At 40.8% G+C, this 27,275-nt stretch overlaps 1 protein-coding gene across 2 annotated transcripts in view; it reads right to left on the reverse strand.

Moving 5' to 3' along the window:
- Positions 1-27,275, reverse strand: part of lcorl (ligand dependent nuclear receptor corepressor-like) — a 78,181-nt gene that overhangs the window by 6,744 nt on the left and 44,162 nt on the right. For both annotated transcript variants that reach the window (XR_009821808.1, XM_062026301.1), the window contains exon 7: positions 6,240-10,807. Coding sequence is in view for 1 of the 2 variants with exons in the window: in XM_062026301.1 (XP_061882285.1) it covers positions 6,240-10,807 (4,568 nt within the window). In the remaining variant the exon portion in view is untranslated. The remainder of the gene's footprint in view (positions 1-6,239; positions 10,808-27,275) is intronic.

Raw genomic sequence — 27,275 nt, forward strand, 5'->3', positions numbered from 1 at the left:
TATATATATATATATATTTATATATATATATATATATATATTTATATATATATATATATATATATATATATTTATATTTATATATATATATATATATATATATATATATTTATATTTATATTTATATTTATATAGTGCGGGTACTAGACTGGCCTGCCTGTAGTCCAGACATTGAAAATGTGTGAAGGCTAAAATATGAGAAGGGAGACTGTTGAACAACTTAAGCTGTACATCCGTCAGTCTACCCCAGGGCAGCTGTGGCTACGAAAGTAGCTTACCACCACCAGGTGTGAATGAATTCTTTCTAATTCCTTCGAGGATGTACCATCTTCCGTCTCATAAGATACTGTGGCCATAAACATATCTTTCCAATCCAACTGTGTACCATCTGATTGGGTAAGTAAACTCTTGTAACCAATTCTCTTTTATAACTGTTTAAGACTCTGACTTTCCCACTACAGTTGTCTCTCATGAAGTCTGTCATGTTTAGTAGTCTTCTTCTTGTTGTTGTTGAAGGGAAAGTGAACGTTTTGATTTGTCTGTGAAATTAATACGCCGCCATATCATTACCAAAGTACTATAAATATTACATATTATGAATGTTGCTAGATATTACATATATACTTACATGATATATATATTTATTACATGTTATTTTGAATGTTACTACATGACATATATACTTACATCATGTATATATTACATGTTATTATGAATGTTACTACATGACATATATACTTACATCATGTATATATTACATGTTATTATGAATGTTACTAGATACTACATATATACTTACATCATGTATATATTACATGTTATTATGAATGTTACTACATGACATATATACTTACATCATGTATATATTACATGTTATTATGAATGTTACTACATGACACATATACTTACATCATGTATATATTACATGTTATTATGAATGTTACTACATGACATATATACTTACATCATGTATATATTACATGTTATTATGAATGTTACTACATGACATATATACTTACATCATGTATATATTACATGTTATTATGAATGTTACTACATGACATATATACTTACATCATGTATATATTACATATTATGAATGTTACTACATGACATATATACTTGCATCATGTATATATTACATGTTATTATGAATGTTACTACATGACATATATACTTACATCATGTATATATTACATATTATGAATGTTACTACATGACATATATACTTGCATCATGTATATATTACATGTTATTATGAATGTTACTACATGACATATATACTTACATCATGTATATATTACATGTTATTATGAATGTTACTACATGACATATATACTTACATCATGTATATATTACATGTTATTATGAATGTTACTACATGACATATATACTTACATCATGTATATATTACATGTTATTATGAATGTTACTACATGACACATATACTTACATCATGTATATATTACATGTTATTATGAATGTTACTACATGACATATATACTTACATCATGTATATATTACATGTTATTATGAATGTTACTACATGACACATATACTTACATCATGTATATATTACATGTTATTATGAATGTTACTACATGACATATATACTTACATCATGTATATATTACATGTTATTATGAATGTCACTACATGACATATATACTTACATCATGTATATATTACATGTTATTATGAATGTCACTACATGACATATATACTTACATCATGTATATATTACATGTTATTATGAATGTTACTACATGACATATATACTTACATCATGTATATATTACATGTTATTATGAATGTCACTACATGACATATATACTTACATCATGTATATATTACATGTTATTATGAATGTTACTACATGACATATATACTTACATCATGTATATATTACATGTTATTATGAATGTCACTACATGACATATATACTTACATCATGTATATATTACATGTTATTATGAATGTCACTACATGACATATATACTTACATCATGTATATATTACATGTTATTATGAATGTTACTACATGACACATATACTTACATCATGTATATATTACATGTTATTATGAATGTTACTACATGACATATATACTTACATCATGTATATATTACATGTTATTATGAATGTTACTACATGACATATATACTTACATCATGTATATATTACATATTATGAATGTCACTACATGACATATATACTTACATGTATATATTACATGTTATTATGAGGGATCGAGAAAGTTTACGTTCACGCCGTGATCCCTGCAAGTAACCGCGCTGCTCTACTCCATGGCAACGCGGCGAAACAAAAAACTTTCAACTCGGGTACCCTCCCGTTCTGGCGTCCAGGGGCAGTCTGGGCGGAGATCTGGTAGCAACACTGCTGCCGGTCTCCAACCAAGAATACTGCAACTGAACGTTGAAGGGCTCACAGATGCCAAAACATCCGTCATCGAGCACATGGCCCACACCACCCAAGCCATGGTCATCCTCCTTCAGGAAACCCACCGCCCAACAGCGGACAAGCTAGCGATCACCAACTTCACGCTAGCTGGGTCAATCCTGAGCAAGAAGCATGGCCTTGCCACGTTTGTCCACAACGATCTGAGCTGGACCCTCGCCGATCGATCACCGGACAACTCCGAGATCGAGTGGCTGCGAGTGGACGTTGGCGACATCAAAATTGTCAACGTCTACAAACCACCACCCTCACAACTCACGCCAGTGTCACTGCCAGTGCTTGAACCACCGTGTGTATATGCTGGTGATTTCAACTGCCGGCATACACGGTGGGGATACAGTACCACCTCACCGAGCGGGGAAACTCTTTCTGACTGGGCAGAGCGCAACTCGCTCAACCTTCTCTACAACCCGAAGGGCCCAGCCAGCTTTCACTCCGCTCGGCATAACACTGACACGAACCCTGACCTGGCTTTCGTGAGTGTCGGTGTGGACACCCAGCTCCCCGACAGACGTGTTCTAGGAATGTTCCCCAGGTCGCACCACCGACCGTCGCTGATATCGGTGCCCGACCTCGTGACAACAGTTCCGAGCGGACCGATGAAGCGATGGAACTTCCGGAAGGCCAATTGGAAACTCTATCGCCTCCATACCAACAAGTCCACACGGTGTCTCCCACCACCAGACACACCCAACGTGGACGAGGCATACCAGGACTTCTGTAGGGCACTAACATCTGCGGCCAAAAAAGCCATCCCACGCGGCCGGCGTAAGAACTACAAACCATGCTGGGATGGCGAGTGCGAGACCCTCTACAGCGCCTTCCTCCGGGCTCCCTATGGCCCGGAGGCTAACAATTCAGCCACTGCCCTTCTTTCCACTCTTGGAAGGAAGAGGCACCAGCGCTGGAAAGAGGCAGTCCACTCCATCGACTTCTCGCACACTAGCCGTATCGCGTGGAGCACTTTGAACAACTTGACTGGTAGGTCTGAGCGCGCACCCCGAACATGCCCCGTTACCGCAAATGCTATTGCAGCACAGGTTGTGAAAAACGGGGCATATACCGGGATAAATCGAGATTTTTCCCGGGCGGTGCGCCAGGAAACTGCAGACCTCTGGAGGACAACAACATCTAGCGAGTGTAACATCTCCGGTGAGTTTTCACCGGAGGAGTTCACAGCTGCCCTCCAGTATACCAAACCAGGCAAGTCTGCTGGGCCTGACAACATCTGCCCAGAACTCGTGCTCCACGCTGCCCCTGCAATGAAGTCCTGGCTGAGAGTTTTCCTGTCTTCTTGCCTGCGCCAACTCCGGATCCCCAGGATTTGGAGAAGGGCCACTGTTGTCGCTATCCCCAAGCCGAACAAGCCAAAGGATGACGTAACGAGCTACAGACCAATCTCGTTGCTCTGCGTCCCCTTTAAAGTCCTCGAGCGCCTGATTCACGCCCGTGTCGAGCCCATCATAGACCCCCACCTCCCCCGGGAGCAGGCGGGTTTTCGACGTGGGAAGTCCACGGTGGATCAGGTCGCCCTCCTTACCCAGGACATCGAGGACTGCTTTGAGGCGAAAAAGAAGGCCGGTGCCGTCTTCATAGACCTGACTGCTGCCTATGACACAGTCTGGCACCGCGGCCTCACCTGCAAACTTCTCCGCCTGCTTCCAGACAGGCACATGGTCAAAATGATCATGGAGCTTGTCTGGAACCGCAGCTTTACTCTCACCACCAGTAACGGAGATAAAAGCAGGTTGCGGCGCCTGAAAAATGGCGTCCCCCAGGGATCTGTCCTGGCTCCCCTCCTGTATAACATCTATACATACGACCTGCCTGCCACAGTCTCACGGAGGTTCGCATACGCAGACGATCTCGCGCTGCTGCACTCCGACAGGGACTGGCAGGCCTTGGAGGGAACTCTAAGCCAGGACATGGAGACTTTAGTGGCTTACCTCCATAACTGGAGATTGAAGCTCAGCGAATCCAAGACGGTGACACAAGCTTTCCACCTATACAATTGGGAAGCGGATCGTGAGATCAGGTTCGAGGTGCGGAAGCCGGATGGGGCTTCCCTTACCCTATGCCGGCCTCGTCCTACACCTGAAGACCCTCGTCCTGACCCTAAATACCTTGGGGTCACCCTGGACAGGTCGCTCACTTTCCGTAAACACCTCTTGGCAACACGCAAGAAACTCAACACCCGCGTCTCACTGCTGAGACGGTTGGTCGGGTCCGGTTGGGGTGCCGGGGCAAGAACTCTGCGAACAGCAGCACTTGCCCTGGTCTACTCAACTGCTGAGTACTGCGCACCTGTCTGGGCGCGCAGTGCTCACTCTAAACAACTTGATGTCCCGATCAACGAAGCCTTGCGTGTTATCACTGGATGCCTGCGCCCCACCCCTGTGGAGCTACTGCCCATCTTAGCAGGCATCCAACCCGCTGAGCTTCGTCGCCAAGGTGCTGTAGCAACTCTGGCGGGCCGGGCAAACATGGATGAGAACCACCTGCTCCATGAAAGGCTCACACTCTCCTCAGAGCCAACGCCCCGCCTCCCCTCCAGAGACCCACTGGTACCAGCCGCCCTGAAGCTCCTGCAGCAATGCAGTGACAACAACATCAGGGCGGCTCACTGGGCGAATCACAAATGGAGCACGGACCTGGAGCATACCATCTCCTCCAGACTCCGTGACTTCATACCTGACACCGGCTCAATACCAGGCCTCTCACTACCACGAGTGGCCTGGGTGAGGCTTAACCGCCTCCGAACTGGTGTCGGTCGCTTTCGCTCAAACATGTTCCAGTGGGGCTTAGCACCTAACGCGACGTGTGAATGTGGCGCGGAGGAGCAGACTGCCGACCACGTGATCCTGCGTTGCCCGATTTATCGTGCTCCTAAGGGTTTGCGTGGCCTGGCGGACCTGGATGACTGCTCGGTGACCTGGCTCACTTCTGTGTGTCCTGACATATGAACGGGAGGGCCCCCCGGGCCTGGGGTGGTAAAAGGCATAGACCCTCGGCCTCAGGTCCGGGTGCCGGAAAACAGCTGCCCATACGATGAAGATGTTATTATGAATGTTACTACATGACATATATACTTACATCATGTATATATGACATGTTATTATGAATGTTACTACATGACATATACTTGCATCATGTATATATTACATGTTATTATGAATGTTACTAGATACTACATATATACTTACATCATGTATATATGACATGTTATTATGAATGTTACTACATGACATATATACTTACATCATGTATATATTACATGTTATGAATGTTACTACATGACATATATACTTACATCATGTAAATATTACATGTTATTATGTTACTACATGACATATGTATATAAATATTGGATTGGTGAAATGGAGCCATAAGGTGCTCACGTTGGATTGGTCATGTGACAAGTCTAACGAGCCAAAATAATACGTCTTTGCAAGCAGTCATCAATAGATTTTAAATAAATGTAAAGGAAGGAACACTACATTCAATAATAGCCGACGTTAATAACTTAACTTGGCCAAATCGCTCTTATTAGCTCACATAATTCTTACAAAACCTGTGAAAGTTAGCACTCTGGAGGTTGCAAACCGGCCCTTCTAAAGGTTGTTTTACCCCAAATTGAAGAGCACTTCTTCTGGCTTGTACAGCCCTTTGAGACACTTGTGATTTAGGGCTATATAAATAAACATTGATTGATATTCTAATCTGGGGTCAATACGGTAAAAGGAATGAAGAGAGGTAGTTACCCAAGACAAAGTCGCGCCACCTTGGTCCACTTAAGCCCTTCATCCGCGATTGTCGCAGCCTTTTAGCTGGTGGTGGATCATGAGGACCTTCCTTCCGCCTCCCCGAACGTGTTTTATTCTCCGGCATCTGGAGCGATTCAGGTGCGGAATCTGCAGTCCTGCCGTTGACTTTCACCTTCCTTGTTTTCACAGCTTTAAAATCTCCGAGCAGCTCTCTGTCCACGTACGCAGAGGCGGACTCCCTGGAATTCGCTTTCAAAGGCCAAGAGTCCCACTCCTCAGGGGATTTGTCGATTTTTTTCAAGAATACTCTGCATTCCTTCAGTGATTGTACACTCGGGGAGTTACAGGACATGTTTGGGTCTCGCTGGGATTGGACTTCTTCTGCTCGTCGGTTTGACGCCTTCAATTTTAACCTACATGAAGGTTTTTGTTTTTGTGCCCACCTCTTTCTCACTGGCGGGGACGAGAATCGTGTCCTTGCCCGAAGTAGTGTGGCTCGGTATTGACTACGGCGTCCTTGGCTCACCATCCTGGTAACGAAGAGTCGTCGTTTAATGTTTCGGACGGCCAGAGGCTCCTTCGTTTTCTTCTCCCTTCTTCTTTTAGCTCGTTCAAACTGGACGGTGCTTTTGGGCAAAGTCTTGGCGAACTTCTTGAGGTGTCTGTGAAGTCGTTCAGCCTGAGGACTTTGATGCTTGACGCCTTGCTTGTTTAGCAAGTGGGGGAAGTGCATGACTTCGTAGGGGTTGCGAGAGCTTGTCTTCTTGACGATGGCCAAGGACTGTGTTTCTGTGGTTTGCATGAACCAGGAGCACAGCTGCGGCAAACTACATGACCTGGGTTTATTTGGGCTGCAGTTGAACAGCGTTTGAACCACCGAAGACTTGCTCTCTTCTGTGTCTACTTTGACTTCAATGTCTACTTCATGTTTCTTCACTGCCTTCGAGACCCAGGAGTTGGAGAAAAAGCGGATACGTCTGGCGAGCTCATGGTTCAAGGTCTTTTCTTCGGCGGACGCCGGCCACCAGCGGACCGCTTCCTCTGGAGCAAAGATTGATTCCACAGAAACACCTGCCACTCGGTTAAGTTCTTGAGAGATTTTCTTCCTCTCTTGGTCACAGTGTTGTCTTTTCATTCCAGAACGTTCTATTCTACTCTGCTTCTCTTCTTGTTTCCTTTCTTGGCTGGCCTTGTTGAGCAGAAGTTTTTTGGAGCGCCGTAGTAGAGCGTTACTGTGACTGTATGATCTAGTTGTGGCGGTGGCAACGGCGTGCAAGAAATAAAAGGATGGCTTGCTCACTCTCTTTGACTGACGGACAGCTACCGGCTCATTAGGCAGTTGGTTCTGACTTACACTCTGGGGTTCTCTTCGTTCCTCTGCTTGCAAATGTTTGCCAATTTTCCTGGGCTCTTTTGAAGTTTGGAATTCTGGCAGGAGTGCTTTCTTTTCCATTTGTCTATCAGCAGACCGCTCAATCAAAATCTTCCGTTGCTTTGGTGACACCGTGGTCACAGTTACCGAGATTCCAGAGATCTTAACTTTTGCAGGTCTACCAGGTTTTCTTGACGGTAAAACTTTATCTCTTTTCTGGCATTTAAGGTCACTCCTGGTCTCTTTCATTGGACTGAGGTCAACTGAACACATTTTAGAACTACCTAGGTTTATCTCTGACTTTTCTGTTATTGCACCCAATCTGTTTTTCAGACTTGCTGCTTGCCAGACGTCTTGGAATTCAGTCTGAAGTTTATCGAAGCTCTCTGACACCATTCGTTTATTTCTTCTTGAACGGCCATAGACTACTGTAATTTTGAGGTTCTTATTGACATTCTCATCAGTTACGTCAGGCACGTTGGCTTTCGTCCCAAGTACAGCATCTTCTGGCTTCTGCTTTCGCGGTCGACCGATTGGTCTCTTTACTTTTTGCTCCAGATGCGGCCCAAGTTTCTTTGGCCGGCCTGGACGTCTTTTGGGGGGAGTTGTTTCATGGAAAGACTGCAAGTCGCCTGGTGATCTTTGGTTCTCAGCTGGACTACTTTCTCCTGATCTTCTGGAGCCGAGTTTAGGGGATGACGACACAAGCTTGGGTGAAGTAGTGGATTTACCAGACGCTGATGATGACTTGGGTGACGAGGAGGGCGACTTAGAACATGACTTAAGTGGAGTAGAAGAAGCTGACTTGGGTGACACGGAAACTGACTTTAGTGGGGAAGAGGTGGACTTACATGGAGATGAGAGAGGCACAGTTGGTGAGGAAGCAGACTTGGGTGATAAGGAAGGAATGTTGTCTGCTACCGAGTCTGATTTGAGACGGGAAGCGGACCTAAGTGACAAGGAAGGGGAAGTCGCTGGTGTAGTAGAACCTGACTTTGGAGATGGGCGTACAGTGTTACCAGGCGAGGTAGTTGACTGATGCTTTGCTTTTTTTTGTTGCTTCTTCTCTCGTGTCCCAGCCCAGGAGGACTCTTTGCACGGGTCAAAGGGTTCCCCTACTTGTGCAATTGATCCAGACTTTGCGGCTTTAAGTCGATATCTGACGCCTTCTTTGTCTATTAACTGTGATACAAACATTAACTTTATTGGGCTTGTGTACTGGACTGGAGAGTTACAATGAGTGTTAGCAAAGGTTGCAGACCTGGTAGTCATACCCACATTTGAGTACTGGAGTCTTCTTGATGCAGTATTTGAGCCTGATAGTCTTTTTGGAGATGTTTGTGCTACAGTTTGGGGTTCCTCGTTTGATTCTGCATGGCATGAACTGTGTTCTTCTTTATTGGCAGAGTCTAAAGCCTGGGGGAGGTCACATGAGGAAAAGTCCTCTTCTGAGGACTGCAGTGAAGCATGCTCAACATGCACATTTTTCAATAAGGCATCGGAGGTGGTTGATGTGAGGTCCTCTTCTTTGTGTGTTTGCTGGTTGAAGATGCTTTCAGAGAAGCAAGCTACGAAGAACATCTTCCTGGGTTCTGTGACGTAAGAGGCAAATCGTTGTGGAGGGACTATGTTCCTCCTGGATCGCCTTGACTCTTTTGCAGGGGATGTCTGATCTGGATGACTGTCATTAATGGTATTATGGCTTCCATCTGGTCTATCATTACATTCATTAGTGGCACCGCTAGCATTTTCAAGAATCATGGCATCATTAACCTTGCCCTCAAACCTTTTGCTCTGCAGGTCTGGGGAAGTTGGGTCTTTTTTATTCGCAGATCTTTCCTCTGTTTGTATTTTATCATTGATTTTGTTGATGACAGAGTTAATACTTAATGGTACCACCATAACTCTTGGATTGTGCATATTCAACTCGGTTCCTGCTACATCGTGGATGACATTCGAGTCCAACAAAGTGCTTGATGTATTTACTGCATTAACTTCTTTTAATTGGGATTTCCTTGCCTGTGCAACCTTTTTTCGATTGTATGAAAGGTCATACATCGCAAGGTCTCGTTTAATTTGCAGGCTTTGCCTTCGGGTTGTAGTACCATCAGCCGGTGTCGCCAGAGCTGCCAGGACTTCCTGGCGACGACGCAAGCGTGTGTTGGGCGACTTGGGTTCTTGGCTATCGTGGCGATTGAACAGATCGCTGAGGTTATAGTCACTGGCGCTGCGTGTGTGAAGAACGGTAGTGATGATTTCGGTCAGATGACTGTCTGTGTGAAATTGGGAGTTTTGACTGATGGAAGAGGACTCTAGCTGCTCCTTTTCCGGCAGATGGCTGGCTGGGTAGGCCAGAGCTGGGTTCCTCTCTGGCGGTCTGATGGTGTCAAGTTTCTCACTGAAGCGATTGACAACATCTTGCAGTGAAGTTCCACTTCGGTTCTTCCTGAACTCTATCTCATTTGTTATTTCTGCGTCTGGAACTCGGGCCGCCTCATCTTGTTTATGGTGAAGCAGGGAAGGTGGCATTTCATCCGGCATCTTATCAACATCAAAAGGGATTGGAGAAAGCGGGGGAGGCGAAGGGCTCTGCTGCCTTCTCAGGGCTGGACAAGGGGGATCTGCATCTCCTGTCTCCGGAGTGTTCTTCAGCTGTGTCGAACAGGTGTGGTTTGGAACACACAAACAAGAGCGGGGGTCGTGATTCTTGCAGGAGATTGGAGCGCAAGACTCAAAGGGACAGACAACGTGGATGGGATCTACGGACAGACCTTGGCAGGAAATACAGTGCAGACTCTTGCGGCAAACCATAGTGAACGTGTCCATTCTGCACCTTTGCATACAGCAGTTGTTTTGAGCAACACTTTGATAGTCCTTAAACGGGAATTTAGAAATGCAACGATGGGGTATCGCGTGTCTCGGATGGCACATTGTGCTTTCGCAGCCTCGGTGACCACAACCGGACAAGTGGAAGGAGTTGCTCTTCCCTCCACGGTGACAGCAGTTAGCTTCCGTTAAGACTCTATCAGGGGAGGAGAGCAATCTTTCCTTGTGCGCTACCTTCAGCATCTGGTAGAGTAGGGAACAATGTGCTGGGCAGAGAGAGCTAAAGACAACATCCAGTGCCGAGTCCTTATGAAGCTTCTTCCGCTGTTTATCTTTCCATGCTTCTTCCTCTGAAGGCGGTAGGCAGCTAAAGGCAAAATACAAACAGCTGTGTTAGTCGGCATAACTCGTAGTTGAGTCAGGTTTAGAATACACAACAAAGTATTGCACACAGTATCAATAAAGTGGGAACATATACTGTACTAAAGGCTATAAGGCAGGTCTATTCAACTGGCGGTCCTCAGAGCTTTTAATTTGGCCAAACCCAAATAGGTTTGATGGAACCATTCAAACTAGGGTTGATCACATAAGCAGTACTCCCGCCACCTGGCAGGGGGCAACAGCGAGGCGTGTGTGTCACAGTGAAGCAGCAGTGGGTGAGTAGAAGAAGAATACTCATTCAAACTTCCATGTGTAGTAGATGTTTGATTAACTGAGATAAGAGGAGTTTCTGTTTGTTTTTGGTCGTGTGTCCGTGTTATCGATCTAGGTCAAGCAGACCTTGTTTCGACACTCGATTTGTTCTGTGATGGTTGATTTAAAATAACGCTAGAACTATATAGGCTTTTGTGATCTGCAGACGTATTTTTGTAGGTGTTTGAACATATTAAGCTACTAATAGGAGAGGCTGTGTAAAGGCTATTTGTTTTGACTCTGTATTAGGGCTGCAACAACTAATCGATTTAATCGATTAAAATCGATTATCAAAATAGTTGGCGATTAATTTATTCATCGATTCGTTGGAACTATGCTATGCGCATGCGCTTTTTTTGATTTTTTTTGGGTAATTTTGTTGTTTTATAAACCTTTATTTATAAACGGCAACATTTATAAACAGCTGAGAAACAATAATCAAAGTAAGTACAAAAACAGTACAAAACAGCGCCAGGGCGGCGCTGAGGCTACGTCTCATGAGGTGGCGTAAGCTAGCCAATGATGGTCATGTGCAGCTCACGTGACGACGGCGTCTCTTTTGCTGGAAAACATTCGAAAAATGGCGCAGGAAAACACTACCGATAGTTTAGCGGAGAAACATCTTGAGGTTATTGCTTCAATGGAGAAAAGTGTACGACCTAAGTCGTCAAAAGTGTGGGAACACTTTACTTTAAAGACTTCAAAGAAGAGCGTTTCCTGCAAAATGGCACGGAAGTACAACATTGCTTGCAGCCATGGATGAAGGGAGGAACTCATGGTACGTAACTTTTTAAGTCCATAGTGGCAACAAGCATTCATGAGTTCAGCTTTTTTGTGAGTAACGTTAACGTTATGCCTTTGTTGCAACGCGGGGCGGATAATGTGTCTCCGGCACATTTGACTCCGTTTTGAGAGAGAAAACGCACGGTTACCAATTTGGAAATAAACGTAACAGACAGAAATATCTCAGGTTGGTTTCATAATGGATCAATGTAGCCGGGCCGATAAAGCTATATAAATATATTTAGATTTGAGTGACGCTTTAGTATAACTAAACGTTATGAAGGTGCTGGAATATTTCATGCTATTATTCAGAGGCAGCCTAAAATGAATCCTTTATTATTCACAACAGAAACGTGTACAATATCTGATTCAGTTCTGATCTGATGAGTTACATTTCTGTGTTATTGTTGGTGTATGCTGCACCCCCAATGTCCACAACATGGTGCCAGTATGCTGGGTTTTTTCAATAAAATACTGGAAAGGATAGAAATGTAGTTTTTCTCTTTTATCCGATCATTAACCGATTAATCGAAGTAATAATCGACAGATTAATCGATTATCAAATTAATCGTTAGTTGCAGCCCTACTCTGTATGTGTGAGGAGGTTGTGTGACGTGTTGCATGATAGACGTGAGCCAGAAAAGTGTGTCATTGTTAGCGTAGCAAATGTGATCATAAATTACAATAGCATAGGATTAGTTTAGTTTGGTATTACAAAGTTAGTGGACGGTTTTTCTCCGTCTGAAGAAGTAAAATGGCAGTTTGAGTTGATAATTTTAGTAAAATAACAGATAAATAAATAAATAAATATTTAAATATTAATAAAAATTGAGTTTTGTTATAAGTGAAGCACAGTTTGATTCATTATTCAGTTATTTGCTTTCAAGCTTGATGATTTCCAAACAGTTCAGTAGAACAGTCAGGCTGGGATTTTAGGAAACACACACACACACACACACACACACACACACACACACACACACACACACACACACACACACACACACACACACACACACACACACACACACACACACACACACACACACACACACACACACACACACACACACACACACACACACACACACACACACACACACACACACACACACACACACACACACAGAACACTTTGTAGTTTTGAATTAATATCAGTTTGAGAGGTAACTAAAGGGCAAATTTTCTACTACAGGAAAAAAAAAAAAATCTTAATAAATTGCAAAAATCTGACTTTTAACAACGACTGGACTACAAAGTATGAATGTTCTGCCCCGAGCAAGTGCTCGAGTCATTGTTTTCTGGCGGACGTTTGAAGCGACGGACACAAGATTCAGACAAACAGCAACACAGCGTGTAAGTTTCATCACGAAACTTGGTCAGACATTTGTAAGTAGACATTGTGCATAAAGATATTTAGTTTGTTTTGTAATTAAATGGCTGACTTTGTGATGTCTTTTGTATTTGTCTGAGAGTAACTCTACCTCGTTTAATACATGTAGCGCTAAATTTGACCAGTAGAGGGCATTAATAGAGGCAAGTCACATACAGTGTGTGCAATGTGTAATTTCTAGGGGTGTGGGAAAAAAATCGATTCAAATTCGAATCGCGATCCTCACGTTGTGCGATTCAGAATCGATTCTCGTTTAAAAATTTTTTTTTTTTTAAATTAATCAATCCAACAAAACAATACACAGCAATACCATAACAATGCAATCCAATTCCAAAACCAAACCGACCCAGCAACACTCAGAACTGCAATAAACAGAGCAATTGAGAGGAGACACAAACACCACACAGAACAAACCAAAAGTAGTGAAACAAAAATGAATATTATCAACAACAGTATCAATATTAGTTACAATTTCAACATACCGTATTTCCTTGAATTGGCGCAGGGAATATAGTATTCGCACGACTAGAATTACTGCCGGGGCAAACTCGTTTCTCAAAATAATTAACGCATGCTTGGCCTTATCGCCGGTTCATTATTAACGCCGGATCAAATTCGTTTCGCAAAATATTAATTTTATTATCGCATGTCTATAATTTTCACTGGGTCAAACTCGTTTTGCAAAATATTTAGCATATGGCTAGAACTTCCACCGGGTCAAATTCGTTACGTCACAAGTGACGCTTTACCTGTCCTCATTTTCAAAATGGAGGAAGCTGATTTCAGTAGTTTGCAATCGCACAAAGGAAAAAAGATAAAGAGCTACCGGTATTCAGTAGGATTTAAGGTCCAAGCTATTGAATACCGGTACAGTATGCTAAAAAGAACAGTAAGCAGCTATGTTTTATTAATACACCGTAGCTGCGTGTGTCAAATACTGTATAAGTCATGAAATGACTCCCGCCTCCTGGTGGTTGAGGGCGCTACCGTGCTAGTGATCCTTCTTGCGACTTCCGGTACTGCAGAAGAAGTGAACACACGCAGCAAGAGATTTTTTTTTTTTAACATGGAGGATTACATACCGGTATCTAAAGTAAAACAGTTTTCTAAACTGGACTTTCAATGGAAGCAGGAGGTAAAATTAAAGGAATATCTCCATCGAGACAGAGAGACTTTTAAAACTGAAGAAAGAAAATAAGGAAGACTTCTATAAACAAGTTATCGATGCTTTTGGTCAGAAGGAGCTGCAAATGGACTCCATTTATAAGTACAGGTAAGACCATAATAACGTTTTTTTTTAATTAAATGTGCTTTTCATGAGCGTATGCTTACATCACACTCAAAGCGCACGCCTAAATTTACCGCATTCCTTTTGGTAAACGCCGGAGTGAGAAGAGGTTTTAAAATAATTACCGCATGCATGGCCATCCTGCCCGCTTCCGGTAAACGCCGGAGTGACAGGAGGTTTTAAATTAATTAGCGCCCCTGCGGCTATTCAAGGTAATACGATAGCAGTGATTAAAAATCCCTCATTGACATTATCATTAGACATTTATACAATTAAAGAAAAAGAACAATAGTGTCACAGTGGCTTACACTTGCATCACACACTGTGTCCAATATTTTCACAAAGATAAAATAAGTCATATTTTTGATTATTTAATAGTTCAAACAAATGTACATTATTGGAATCAGTTGATAAAACATTGTCCTTTACAATTATAAAAGCTTTTTACAAAAATCTACTACTCTGCTTGCATGTCAGCAGACTGGGGTAGATCCTGCTGAAATCTATGTACTGAATGAATAGACAATCCTTTTCAATCGGGAAAAAAACGTTTTTGAATCGAGAATCGTGTTGAATTGGGAAAAAAAAATCGATTTTGAATCGAATCGTGACCCCAAGAATCGATATTGAATCGAATCGTGGGACACCCAAACATTCACAGCCCTACTGACAGTTTTTTTGTTTAGTTTTAAATAGGGATGTCCGATAATGGCTTTTTGCCGATATGCCGATATTGTCCAACTCTTTAATTACCGATATCAACCGATACCGATATCAACCGATATATACAGTCGTGGAATTAACACATTATTATGCCTAATTTGGACAACCAGGTATGGTGAAGATAAGGTACTTTTTTAAAAAATGAATAAAATAAAATAAGATAAATAAATTAAAAAAATGTTCTTGAATAAAAAAGAAAGTAAAACAATATAAAAACAGTTACATAGAAACTAGTAATTAATGAAAATTTGTAAAATTAAGTGTTAAAGGTTAGTACTATTAGTGGAGCAGCAGCACGCACAATCATGTGTGCTTACGGACTGTATCCCTTGCAGACTGTATTGATATATATTGATATATAATGTAGGAAGCAGAATATTAATAACAGAAAGAAACAACCCTTTTGTGTGAATGAGTGTGAATGGGGGAGGGAGGTTTTTTGGGTTGGTGCACTAATTGTAAGTGTATCTTGTGTTTTTTATGTGGATTTAATTAAAAACTAACAAAAAAACCCCCCCAAAAACCCCCGATACTGATAATAGAAAAAACGATACCGATAATTTCCGATATTACATTTTAACGCATTTATCGGCCGATAATATCGGCAGACCGATATTATCGGACATCTCTAGTTTTAAATGTATTACATAAATAGAAAATTGGGCACCAGCAAAAAGATAACTACCATGCAAGGCAAGCGGGCTTGTGCTTGAGGTTATTGTTTGTCGTCTTCACTAACTATTTTTTCAATAACAAATACCCGTATCGTATGTGTATATATTGTATCTGCTGATATAGCTCTCTTATAGTTGTTAAAAAAAAATACAAAAAAAGACCGATACTGAAATACGTGAAAATGCCAAACATCAAATGGGTCAATCTCTATAACTGGCATTAGCTTATCACACTTTGAAAACCCTTGCCTTAGACTTTTATGACAAACTATCTTAACAATTGATGATTTAGCAGGGTTTTCCCTGGGTTCAAAATTGCCCGCTCAACACAGCGTAAAGCTCCGTCTGTGTTGATTGAGCGATTGATGTCCCTCTGCGGCAGCTACGTATTTGAACTGCAGTTGCAGCGTTGCGCCACCATAGAGGCGCTACATCAACAGTGGTGCACCGGAAAGACCTGAAGCAACTACCGAAGAAGAAACAGATCAAATTGTGTCTTTCCCCCGCTACTTAGTGCATAGTGCATAGGTGGATTTCTGCCATACGGAGGGATCACTGGACTCCTACAGAACACTCCAGACCAGGGGTCACCAACGCGGTGCCCGCGGGCACCAGGTAGCCCGTAAGGACCAGATGAGTAGCCCGCCGGCCTTTTCTAAAAATAGCTTAAATAGCAGCACTTACCAGTGAGCTGCCTCTATTTTTTTAAATTGTATTTATTTACTAGCAAGCTGGTCTCGCTTTGCCCGACATTTTTAATTCTAAGAGAGACAAAACTCAAATAGAATTTGAAAATCCAAGAAAATATTTTAAAGACTTGGTCTTCACTTGTTTAAATAAATTCATTAATTTTTTTACTTTGCTTCTTATAACTTTCAGAAAGACAATTTTAGAGAAAAAATACAACCTTAAAAATGATTTTAGGATTTTTAATCACATATACCTTTTTACCTTTTAAATTCCTTCCTCTTCTTTCCTGACAATTTAAATCAATGTTCAAGTAAATTTAATTTTTTTATTGTAAAGAATAATAAATACATTTTAATTTAATTCTTCATTTTAGCTTCTGTTTTTTCGACCGGTAGGAGGCCACGGGGAAGACCCAGGACACGTTGGGAAGACTATGTCTCCCGGCTGGCCTGGGAACGCCTCAGGATCTCCTGGGAAGAGCTGGACGAAGTGGCTGGGGAGAGGGAAGTCTGGGCTTCCCTGCTTAGGCTGCTGCCCCCGCGACCCAACCTCGGATAAGCGGAAGAAGATGGATGGATGAAAATAAATACTTAAATATCTGCTTGACTTATGGTTTTACAGCAAACTACTGACGGATATATATACATATATATATATATATACATATATATATATGTATATACACACACCTATGGTCATATTTGAAATACCGTATTTCCTTGAATTGCCGCCGGGAATATAGTATTCGCCTGCCTAGAATTACAGCCGGGTCAAACTCGTTTCGCAAAATAATTAGCGCATGCTTGGCACTTCCGCCGGGTCAAATATGAGTCATTAAATGACTCCCGCCTCCTGGTGGTAGAGGGCGCTAGTGATCCTTCTTGCGACTACCAGTACTGCAGAAGACCGGTGCTGCAGAAGAAGACAACAAGCAGCAAGCGTGAGCCGCGATCGTTTGCTTGCACTTTTACCATGGAGGATTACATATCTAAAATAAAACAGTTTTCTAAACTGGACTTTCAATTGAAGCAGGAGGTAATAATTAAAGGAATATCTCCAGAGACTTTTAAAACTGAAGAAAGATAAGGAAGACTGCCTTTGATCAGAAGCAGCTGCACATGGACATCATTTATAAGTAAAGGTAAGACCATAATAACGTTTTTTTTATTAAATGTGCTTTTCATGATAAGGTAAGTGCCGTAGTAAGAAGAGGTTTTAAAATAATTAGCGCATGCTTGCCCATCCCGCATGCTTTTAGTAAACGCAGGAGTGAGAAGAGGTTTTAAATTAATTAGCGCCCCTGCGGCATTTCAAGGAAATACGGTAACTAGTATTTTCCATTTGTACTCTTTCTATTTTTTCTCCCTCTCATGTCCAATGGTGCACTGTGAATTACCTTGAGCTTGGGAATGTGGGGAGTAGAAGTACTCCTTTTTTTCATCTCATCCTGAGTAGAACAATAGACTTGTGTATTCCTTCTGAAGGGTGGGGGCTATTGGCATATTGAAGAAGAGAGCGCTTCCGTAATTGTGTTAGATCAACTTGGCGACGCGATTTGAATGTGTTGTTTTTAGGTTGGTCTCTCCAAAGCTTTGGAATAAATTGCAAAATACCAATTCTGTTGGGGTCTTCACTCATACTCTGCATATATGTCATTAGAAAGAACTTGGGATTGACCAGTAACTTAAATTCCCTTGGCGGAACATCTGGTCCAAACGCAACACTACCCATCAAATTAATACAAATGACAATACATTTTTTAAAGGCCTACTGAAACCCACTACTACCGACCACGCAGTCTGATAGTTTATATATCAATGATGAAATCTTAACATTATAACACATGCCAATACGGCCGGGTTAACTTATAAAGTGACATTTTAAATTTGCCGCTAAACTTCCGGTTCGAAACGCCTCTGAGGATGACGTATGCGTGTGACGTAGCCCGGCGAACACGGGTATGCCTTCCACATTGAAGCCGATACGAAAAAGCTCTGTTTTCATTTCATAATTCCACAGTATTCTGGACATCTGTGTTCGTGAATCTGTTTCAATCATGTTCATTGCATTATGGAGAAGGAAGCCAAGCAAGCAAAGAAGAAAGTTGTCGGTGCGAAATGGACGTATTTTTCGAACGTAGTCAGCAACAACAGTACACAGCCGGCGCTTCTTTGTTTACATTCCCGAAAGATGCAGTCAAGATGGAAGAACTCGGATAACAGAGACTCTAACCAGGAGGACTTTTGATTTGGATACACAGACGCCTGTAGAGAACTGGGACAACACAGACTCTTACCAGGATTACTTTGATTTGGATGACAAAGACGCAGACGTGCTACTGTGAGTATGCAGCTTTGGCTTTTTTTTGCGTATGTACGTAACTTTTTAAAAATATATAAGCTTTATGAACCTTGGGTTAGGTGAACGGTCTTTTGGGCTGAGTGATTGTGTGTGTTGATCATGTGTTTGAATTGTATTGGCGTGTTCTATGGAGCTAGGAGCTAGCAGAGGAGCTAGGAGCTAGCATAACACGTACCGTACCTACGTGCGCGTCACGTACGTAACTTTTTAAAAATATATAAGCTTTATGAACCTTGGGTTAGGTGAACGGTCTTTTGGGCTGAGTGATTGTGTGTGTTGATCATGTGTTTGAATTGTATTGGCGTGTTCTATGGAGCTAGGAGCTAGCAGAGGAGCTAGGAGCTAGCATAACACGTACCGTACCGTACGTGCGCGTCACGTACGTAACTTTTTAAAAATATATAAGCTTTATGAACCTTGGGTTAGGTGAACGGTCTTTTGGGCTGAGTGATTGTGTGTGTTGATCAGGTGTTTGAATTGTATTGGCGTGTTCTATGGAGCTAGGAGCTAGCAGAGGAGCTAGGAGCTAGCATAACAAACACGCAGGTGTTATTATGCAGGATTAATTTGTGGCATATTAAATATAAGCCTGGTTGTGTTGTGGCTAATAGAGTATATATATGTCTTGTGTTTATTTACTGTTGTAGTCATTCCCAGCTGAATATCAGGTCACCCCCGGCTCTCACAGCATCTTCCCTATCTGAATAGCTTCAACTCCCCACTAGTCCTTCACTTGCACTTTACTCATCCACAAATCTTTCATCCTCGCTCAAATTAAAGGCCTACTGAAATGAATTTTTTTTATTTAAACGGGGATAGCAGATCTATTCTATGTGTCATACTTGATCATTTCGCGATATTGCCATATTTTTGCTGAAAGGATTTAGTATAGAACAACGACGATAAAGATTGCAACTTTTGGTATCTGATAAAAAAAAGGCTTGCCCCTACCGGAAGTAGCGTGACGTAGTCAGTTGAACATATACGCAAAGTTCCCTATTGTTTACAATGATGGCCGCATGAAGTGAGAGAGATTCGGACCGAGAAAGCGACAATTTCCCCATTAATTTGAGCGAGGATGAAAGATTTGTGGATGAGTAAAGTGCAAGTGAAGGACTAGTGGGGAGTTGAAGCTATTCAGATAGGGAAGATGCTGTGAGAGCCGGGGGTGACCTGATATTCAGCTGGGAATGACTACAACAGTAAATAAACACAAGACATATATATACTCTATTAGCCACAACACAACCAGGCTTATATTTAATATGCCACAAATTAATCCTGCATAAAAACACCTGCGTGTTTGTTATGCTAGCTCCTAGCTCCTCTGCTAGCTGCTAGCTCCATAGAACACGCCAATACAATTCAAACACCTGATCAACACACACAATCACTCAGCCCAAAAGACCGTTTACCTAACCCAAGGTTCATAAAGCTTATATATTTTTAAAAAGTTACGTACGTGACGCGCACATACGGTCAAGTTATCGAATGTTTAGCAGCCAAGGCTGCATACTCACGGTACCTGATATTCAGCTGGGAATGACTACAACAGTAAATAAACACAAGACATATATATACTCTATTAGCCACAACACAACCAGGCTTATATTTAATATGCCACAAATTAATCCTGCATAATAACACCTGCGTGTTTGTTATGCTAGCTCCTAGCTCCTCTGCTAGCTCCTAGCTCCATAGAACACGCCAATACAATTCAAACACCTGATCAACACACACAATCACTCAGCCCAAAAGACCGTTCACCTAACCCAAGGTTCATAAAGCTTATATATTTTTAAAAAGTTACGTACGTGACGCGCACATACGGTACGGTACGTGTTATGCTAGCTCCTAGCTCCTCTGCTAGCTCCTAGCTCCATAGAACACGCCAATACAATTCAAACACATGATCAACACACACAATCACTCAGCCCAAAAGACCGTTCACCTAACCCAAGGTTCATAAAGCTTATATATTTTAAAAAAGTTACGTACATACGCAAAAAAAAGCCAAAGCTGCATACTCACAGTAGCACGTCTGCGTCTTTGTCATCCAAATCAAAGTAATCCTGGTAAGAGTCTGTGTTGTCCCAGTTCTCTACAGGCGTCTGTGTATCCAAATCAAAAGTCCTCCTGGTTAGAGTCTCTGTTATCCGAGTTCTTCCATCTTGACTGCATCTTTCGGGAATGTAAACAAAGAAGCGCCGGCTGTGTACTGTTGTTGCTGACTACGTTCGAAAAATACGTCCATTTCGCACCGACAACTTTCTTCTTTGCTTGCTTGGCTTCCTTCTCCATAATGCAATGAACATGATTGAAACAGATTCACGAACACAGATGTCCAGAATACTGTGGAATTATGAAATGAAAACAGAGCTTTTTCGTATCGGCTTCAATGTGGAAGGCATACCCGTGTTCGTCGGGCTACGTCACACGCATACGTCATCCTCAGAGGCGTTTCGAACCGGAAGTTTAGCGGCAAATTTAAAATGTCACTTTATAAGTTAACCCGGCCGTATTGGCATGTGTTATAATGTTAAGATTTCATCATTGATATATAAACTATCAGACTGCGTGGTCGGTAGTAGTGGCTTTCAGTAGGCCTTTAATGGGGAAATTGTCGCTTTCTCGGTCCGAATCTCTCTCACTTCATGCGGCCATCATTGTAAACAATAGGGAACTTTGCGTATATGTTCAACTGACTACGTCACGCTACTTCCGGTAGGTGCAAGCCTTTTTTTTATCAGATACCAAAAGTTGCAATCTTTATCGTCGTTGTTCTATACTAAATCCTTTCAGCAAAAATATGGCAATATCGCGAAATGATCAAGTATGACACATAGAATAGATCTGCTATCCCCGTTTAAATAAAAAAAATTCATTTCAGTAGGCCTTTAAAGCATATTACTGTAAATTGAGTTAAGATTCTGGCGCACGGTCAGGATTGTACCACCTCTGCTTTAATTTGAGCCAGGAAAAACCCTGTTCAGACGTTCACATGAGCATACACCAAAACTGAAGGCACATCTTGGTCATTTACGTTGACAATTGTATTTATTGATGAGTCGCTGAAGGCAAAATAACATTCTGCACAAAGCAGCAGGAAAGATTGTAGAAACGCTCAAACCTCTTTTCTTCAAATAACAGCACTTTCATCCAGTCTACACAGCTCAATAAATCGATGTTCAACTCGGCAGTTTTTCAATGAGGTCGTGACATAGATAACACAACAACAACAAAAAAGTCACCCTTTTTTTTTTTTTAAAGGACAATGATGCGTTTTAAATGCGATGGCGTTTCCAAAAATCTTAATTGGGTCCAGCGATTGTCAGTGTTGAAGTGGTCTTAACAAATTTTTTACAATATTTTTTGTAGGAGTTGTAATGCCATTGTAAACTTCCAGATATTCCTTGTGGATACACATAGTTTTAAATAAGTGTTTCCACCTTTATAAATGAGTGATCAATGATTAATAAAGAACTAAATACAGTTCTTTACAAATGGCCTACATGCAAATGAGGTCTATTCAGGCTGGGGCTCTTACATTCTGTAGTGCAGGGGTCACCAACGTGGTGCCCGCGGGCACCAGGTAGCCCGTAAGGACCAGATGAGTAGCCCGCTGGCCTGTTCTAAAAATAGCTCAAATAGCAGCACTTACCAGTGAGCTGCCTCTATTTTTTTTTATTTTATTTATTTACTAGCAAGCTGGTCTCGCTTTGCCCGACATTTTTAATTCTAAGAGAGACAAAACTAAAATAGAATTTGAAAATCCAAGAAAATATTTTAAAGACTTGGTCTTCACTTGTTTAAATAAATTCATTATTTTTTTTACTTTGCTTCTTATAACTTTCAGAAAGACAATTTTAGAGAAAAAATACAACCTTAAAAATTATTTTAGGATTTTTAAACACATATACCTTTTTACCTTTTAAATTCCTTCCTCTTCTTTCCTGACAATTTAAATCAATGTTCAAGTAAATTTATTTTTTTTATTGTAAAGAATAATAAATACATTTTAATTTAATTCTTCATTTTAGCTTCTGTTTTTTCAACAAAGAATATTTGTGAAATATTTCTTCAAACTTATTATGATTAAAATTAAAAAAAAATATTCTGGCAAATCTAGAAAATCTGTAGAATCAAATTTAAATCTTATTTCAAGGTCTTTTGAATTTCTTTTAAAAATTTTATTCTGGAAAATCTAGAAGAAATAATGATTTGTCTTTGTTATAAATATAGCTTGGTCCAATTTGTTATATATTCTAACAAAGTGTAGATTGGATTTTAACCTATTTAAAACATGTCATCAAAATTCTAAAATTAATCTTAATCAGGAAAAATTACTAATGATGTTCCATAAATTCTTTTTTTAAGTTTTTCTCTTCTTTTTTTGGTTGAATTTTGAATTTTAAAGAGTCGAAATTGAAGATAAACTATGTTTCAAAATTTAATTGTCATTTTTTTCGTGTTTTCTCCTCTTTTAAACCATTCAATTAAGTGTAAATATCATTAATTATTAATAATAACAGAGTTAAAGGTAAATTGAGCAAATTGGCTATTTCTGGCAATTTATTTAAGTGTGTATCAAACTGGTAGCCCTTCGCATTAATCACTACCCAAGAAGTAACTCTTGGTTTCAAAAAGGTTGGTGACCCCTGCTGTAGTGTTATTGTCAATGTTTCTTTCCAGAAATGTACTTAAAGACTTCAAAAATCAACACTAAAACAATCACAACATTCACAGGTGTCATTTTAGGGTGAAATTAAATATAGAAAAAGGGTTAACATTTAAAAGCATTCATGCAGGTACAGTGAAACACATTTTGCATTTAAGTGCTCCAATACAACTCAATTAGTACAACAACTCAACTAGTAAAAGTGTGTTTTTAAGTGCTGTAAAATGAATACAGTACGTATCACACAGAACAGCTTCTCAAGACAGCGTACGATGATTTAAATAACTGGTAGTGCAATCACATGTATGCATACATAGCAGATTTTGTTATGATCAAAAGATTCACCAGCAAGTGACAAAATAATGACATTATATTCTGGACTTTGGAGCGCACCAATATATAAGCCACACCCACTAGATTAAAAATGGTATATATCTTTCCATATATTAGCTGCACCGGACTATAAGCTGCAAACATATACGTTGTGAAAGGAGTTTTTTTTTAACACAGAAATCAATCAATCAATCAATCAATGTTTATTTATATAGCCCTAAATCACAAGTGTCTCAAAGGGCTGTACAAGCCACAACGACATCCTCGGTACAGAGCCCACATACGGGCAAGGAAAAACTCACCCCAGTGGGACGTCGGTGAATGACTATGAGAAACCTTGGAGAGGACCGCATATGTGGGTAACCCAGAAATATTTAATAAATGTTTATTTATATACCTTAATTGTTTCCAAACGGTGTCTGTAACATGGGAGTAAAACGGCTGATCAAACAAAACCGAAGTCATGGTCATGGACCCACTAGCCGCGCAAGCTAGCTCTCCAATTAGCTAAACAGACTATACCATGAATTGATTAACGTGGACCCTGACTTAAACAAGTTGAAAAACTTATTCGGGTGTTACCATTTAGTGGTCAATTGTACGGAATATGTGCCGAACTGTGCAATCTACTAATACAAGTTTCAATCAATCACTTAAGTCCAAGGTGAAGTTTTAGGGAATTTACGAAACTGAAACAATACAAAATGAATGAGTTAATAATACTACTAAAGACACTCTTAACGTCTTAGCATAATAGCTATTGCTAACGACGCTAGCTGCATTACATTATGGTAGCACGCACAAGTATGCATGAAAACATTCTTACAGACGTCACACATAGGACGGCTTCGTAAGTGTGAATTATTTTAGTTGTATTGTAAAACTTACAAACGTTGCTTGGAGTGACGAATGAAGAATCCATACGAGTAGAAAACGTTATTAACGGCTAGAGGACGGGACGGAACTTGTACTTCCGATTGAAAGCTTAGTCTAAACCAGACCTGGGCAAGTTAAGGCCCGGGGGCCACATGCGGCCCGTTGAGTTTTTCAATTCCCAAATATTTTTTTTAGATCTTTAAGATGGAAAGTGTAGCTGCCATTATGATGTGCAGTCAGGTTTTCTAATGACCAGAAGTCTTCAACTATATTAAGTATTTCAATGGTTGGAATCTGCGCTTATGGATGATATACCAGTTACTATGGTAATCTAATTAGTTACTATGGTATTCTACGTCACAGCAGCTCAGACGAGGCACCAAGCAGTGTGGGCGGGGAAGCGTTTCAACAGACGCGGAAGGAGATTTTCACAACAAAGTTCTAAAGCTTAGTGATATATCAGATTGTAGGTGAGTTTATTTTGTACCCTTCGCGTTCATATTTCACTTATTGTTGCCTTTCACTTGATTGTAAAATATGTCAATCGAAAGGTGGTGTGACGTTCATATTTTTCAATATTCAGTGTTTTATCGTTCGTAGAAAAATGTAAAATTCCATTACGTTTTTCAAGGCGGTCTGTCGTAACGTTTTTAGCATTCAATCAGACATTATTGTGAAGTTTTGTATTAGTGTCCCTAAAAATAGATATACCGGCCCCCAGACACATTTTTTCCTCTAAATGTGGCCCCCCGAGTCAAAGTAATTGCCCAGGCCTGGTCTAAACAGTGAGTGAAACTCATCCAAAAATGGCGATATAGCACAAACAATGACACACCTATTTAGTGTCTTTGCTTGGTTTTTTTAAATAACTTATTACATGATTAAAATCCATACATTTGCCGCAGGGTTCAAAGTGTAGTGAAAAAGTAGCGGCTTATAGTCCAGAATTTGTAGTAAAATGGTTATGTTGTGTGTGAATTGATAATGCTATTAATCCCAAAGTTTCTACTTTTCCGGTGTAAAAGAGGCAGACAGTCACTAAGAAACTGTGCAAACGAGGACATTCAGGAATGGACATAATCAGTATCTAACACGTGTGATCAGGCCTTCAAACTGCAAGTAGATACAAAGCTGAACGAGAATGTAAACCTAGATTATAAAAAAACTAAACAAGGCATATCTGCCATTGAGGCCCAGTGTCGTAGATGGCATTGAAATGTTCATTGAGAGACAAAACTCAAAAGAACAAGGTTATACCCCTTGACACAGAGACCTTGGTGCAAGGCCTGACTGACACTGGGCTGTAGGCCAGTAAAGTTCAGAGGTATATGCGGCAGTGAGGTTAGAAAGAGAGACAAACATGCTGACGTCACAGCAAGACGAAGAGAAACAGCTTGTTGGTGGTAACCCTGAACTGCTGCTTTGGTATTTGCACCGTTATAGGTCTTGTTGTGGGAGACTAGTCCAGACAGATTTTCCTCGACTGGGACAAAGAGTAAAGCCACTCTCACCGAAATCCAACAAAGCCACCATCATCACAATTAAGCCAGTTGATGAGTACACTAGCCATCCAGTCTGTAAGGCTACACCCCCATCTAAACATTGTTTGTACAAGGAAAATGGTTTGATTTTTTTTTTTTTCAAAGCAGCAGTCGTATATATGAGGTTGTACGGTGATACAGCTACCGTAGCAAAATTGGTAAATATCAGTGGCAACAAAACATCTTTAACAACACACACACAATAACATATTACCCAAGCTTATCCGTGCACATGTGCAAACATGCTGCACAGTTGCATTCCCACTACACCTGTACAGAAAGAGAAAATAAAACTACAAGGACAAACTTTTTTTTACGCTAATCTCTTCAACATAAACTCACATTGATGTAGTTATCACAGCGGTTACCAATATACAATCGTCCTGTTTGTAGAGGTGTACAGCAATAATTACAATGTGATTTTATTGTTATCATGGCTCTAAGTCACTTCAATGGCCTTAGTCAGAGAGGTTGAAGCTGCAAATGACAATCATTGATGCTTCATTAACAAAGAAAATGAAGAATTCAGTCAAACCTGAAGAACCTAGTTTCCTAACAGCTAACCAACACTGGAATCACCTTTGATTGTTACCCTCCGTGTTTCACACATGACATCCTGGGAGATCTTCTCTCGCAGGTTTTAACAAAATAGACCTTCCAGTCAGCATTTCAGTTGGGAGTGATACAAATTCTCCACAGAACCAGTATTTCAAGAAAACATTTGCAATATGGCTTCTGAGAATTGGTGTAGGCTATCATATTCTCAATACCATAGAATACAATTCTTACATTGTACTGGACA

The sequence above is a fragment of the Entelurus aequoreus genome, linkage group LG18, assembly GCF_033978785.1.
Source record: "Entelurus aequoreus isolate RoL-2023_Sb linkage group LG18, RoL_Eaeq_v1.1, whole genome shotgun sequence".
Classification (NCBI taxonomy): domain Eukaryota; kingdom Metazoa; phylum Chordata; class Actinopteri; order Syngnathiformes; family Syngnathidae; genus Entelurus; species Entelurus aequoreus.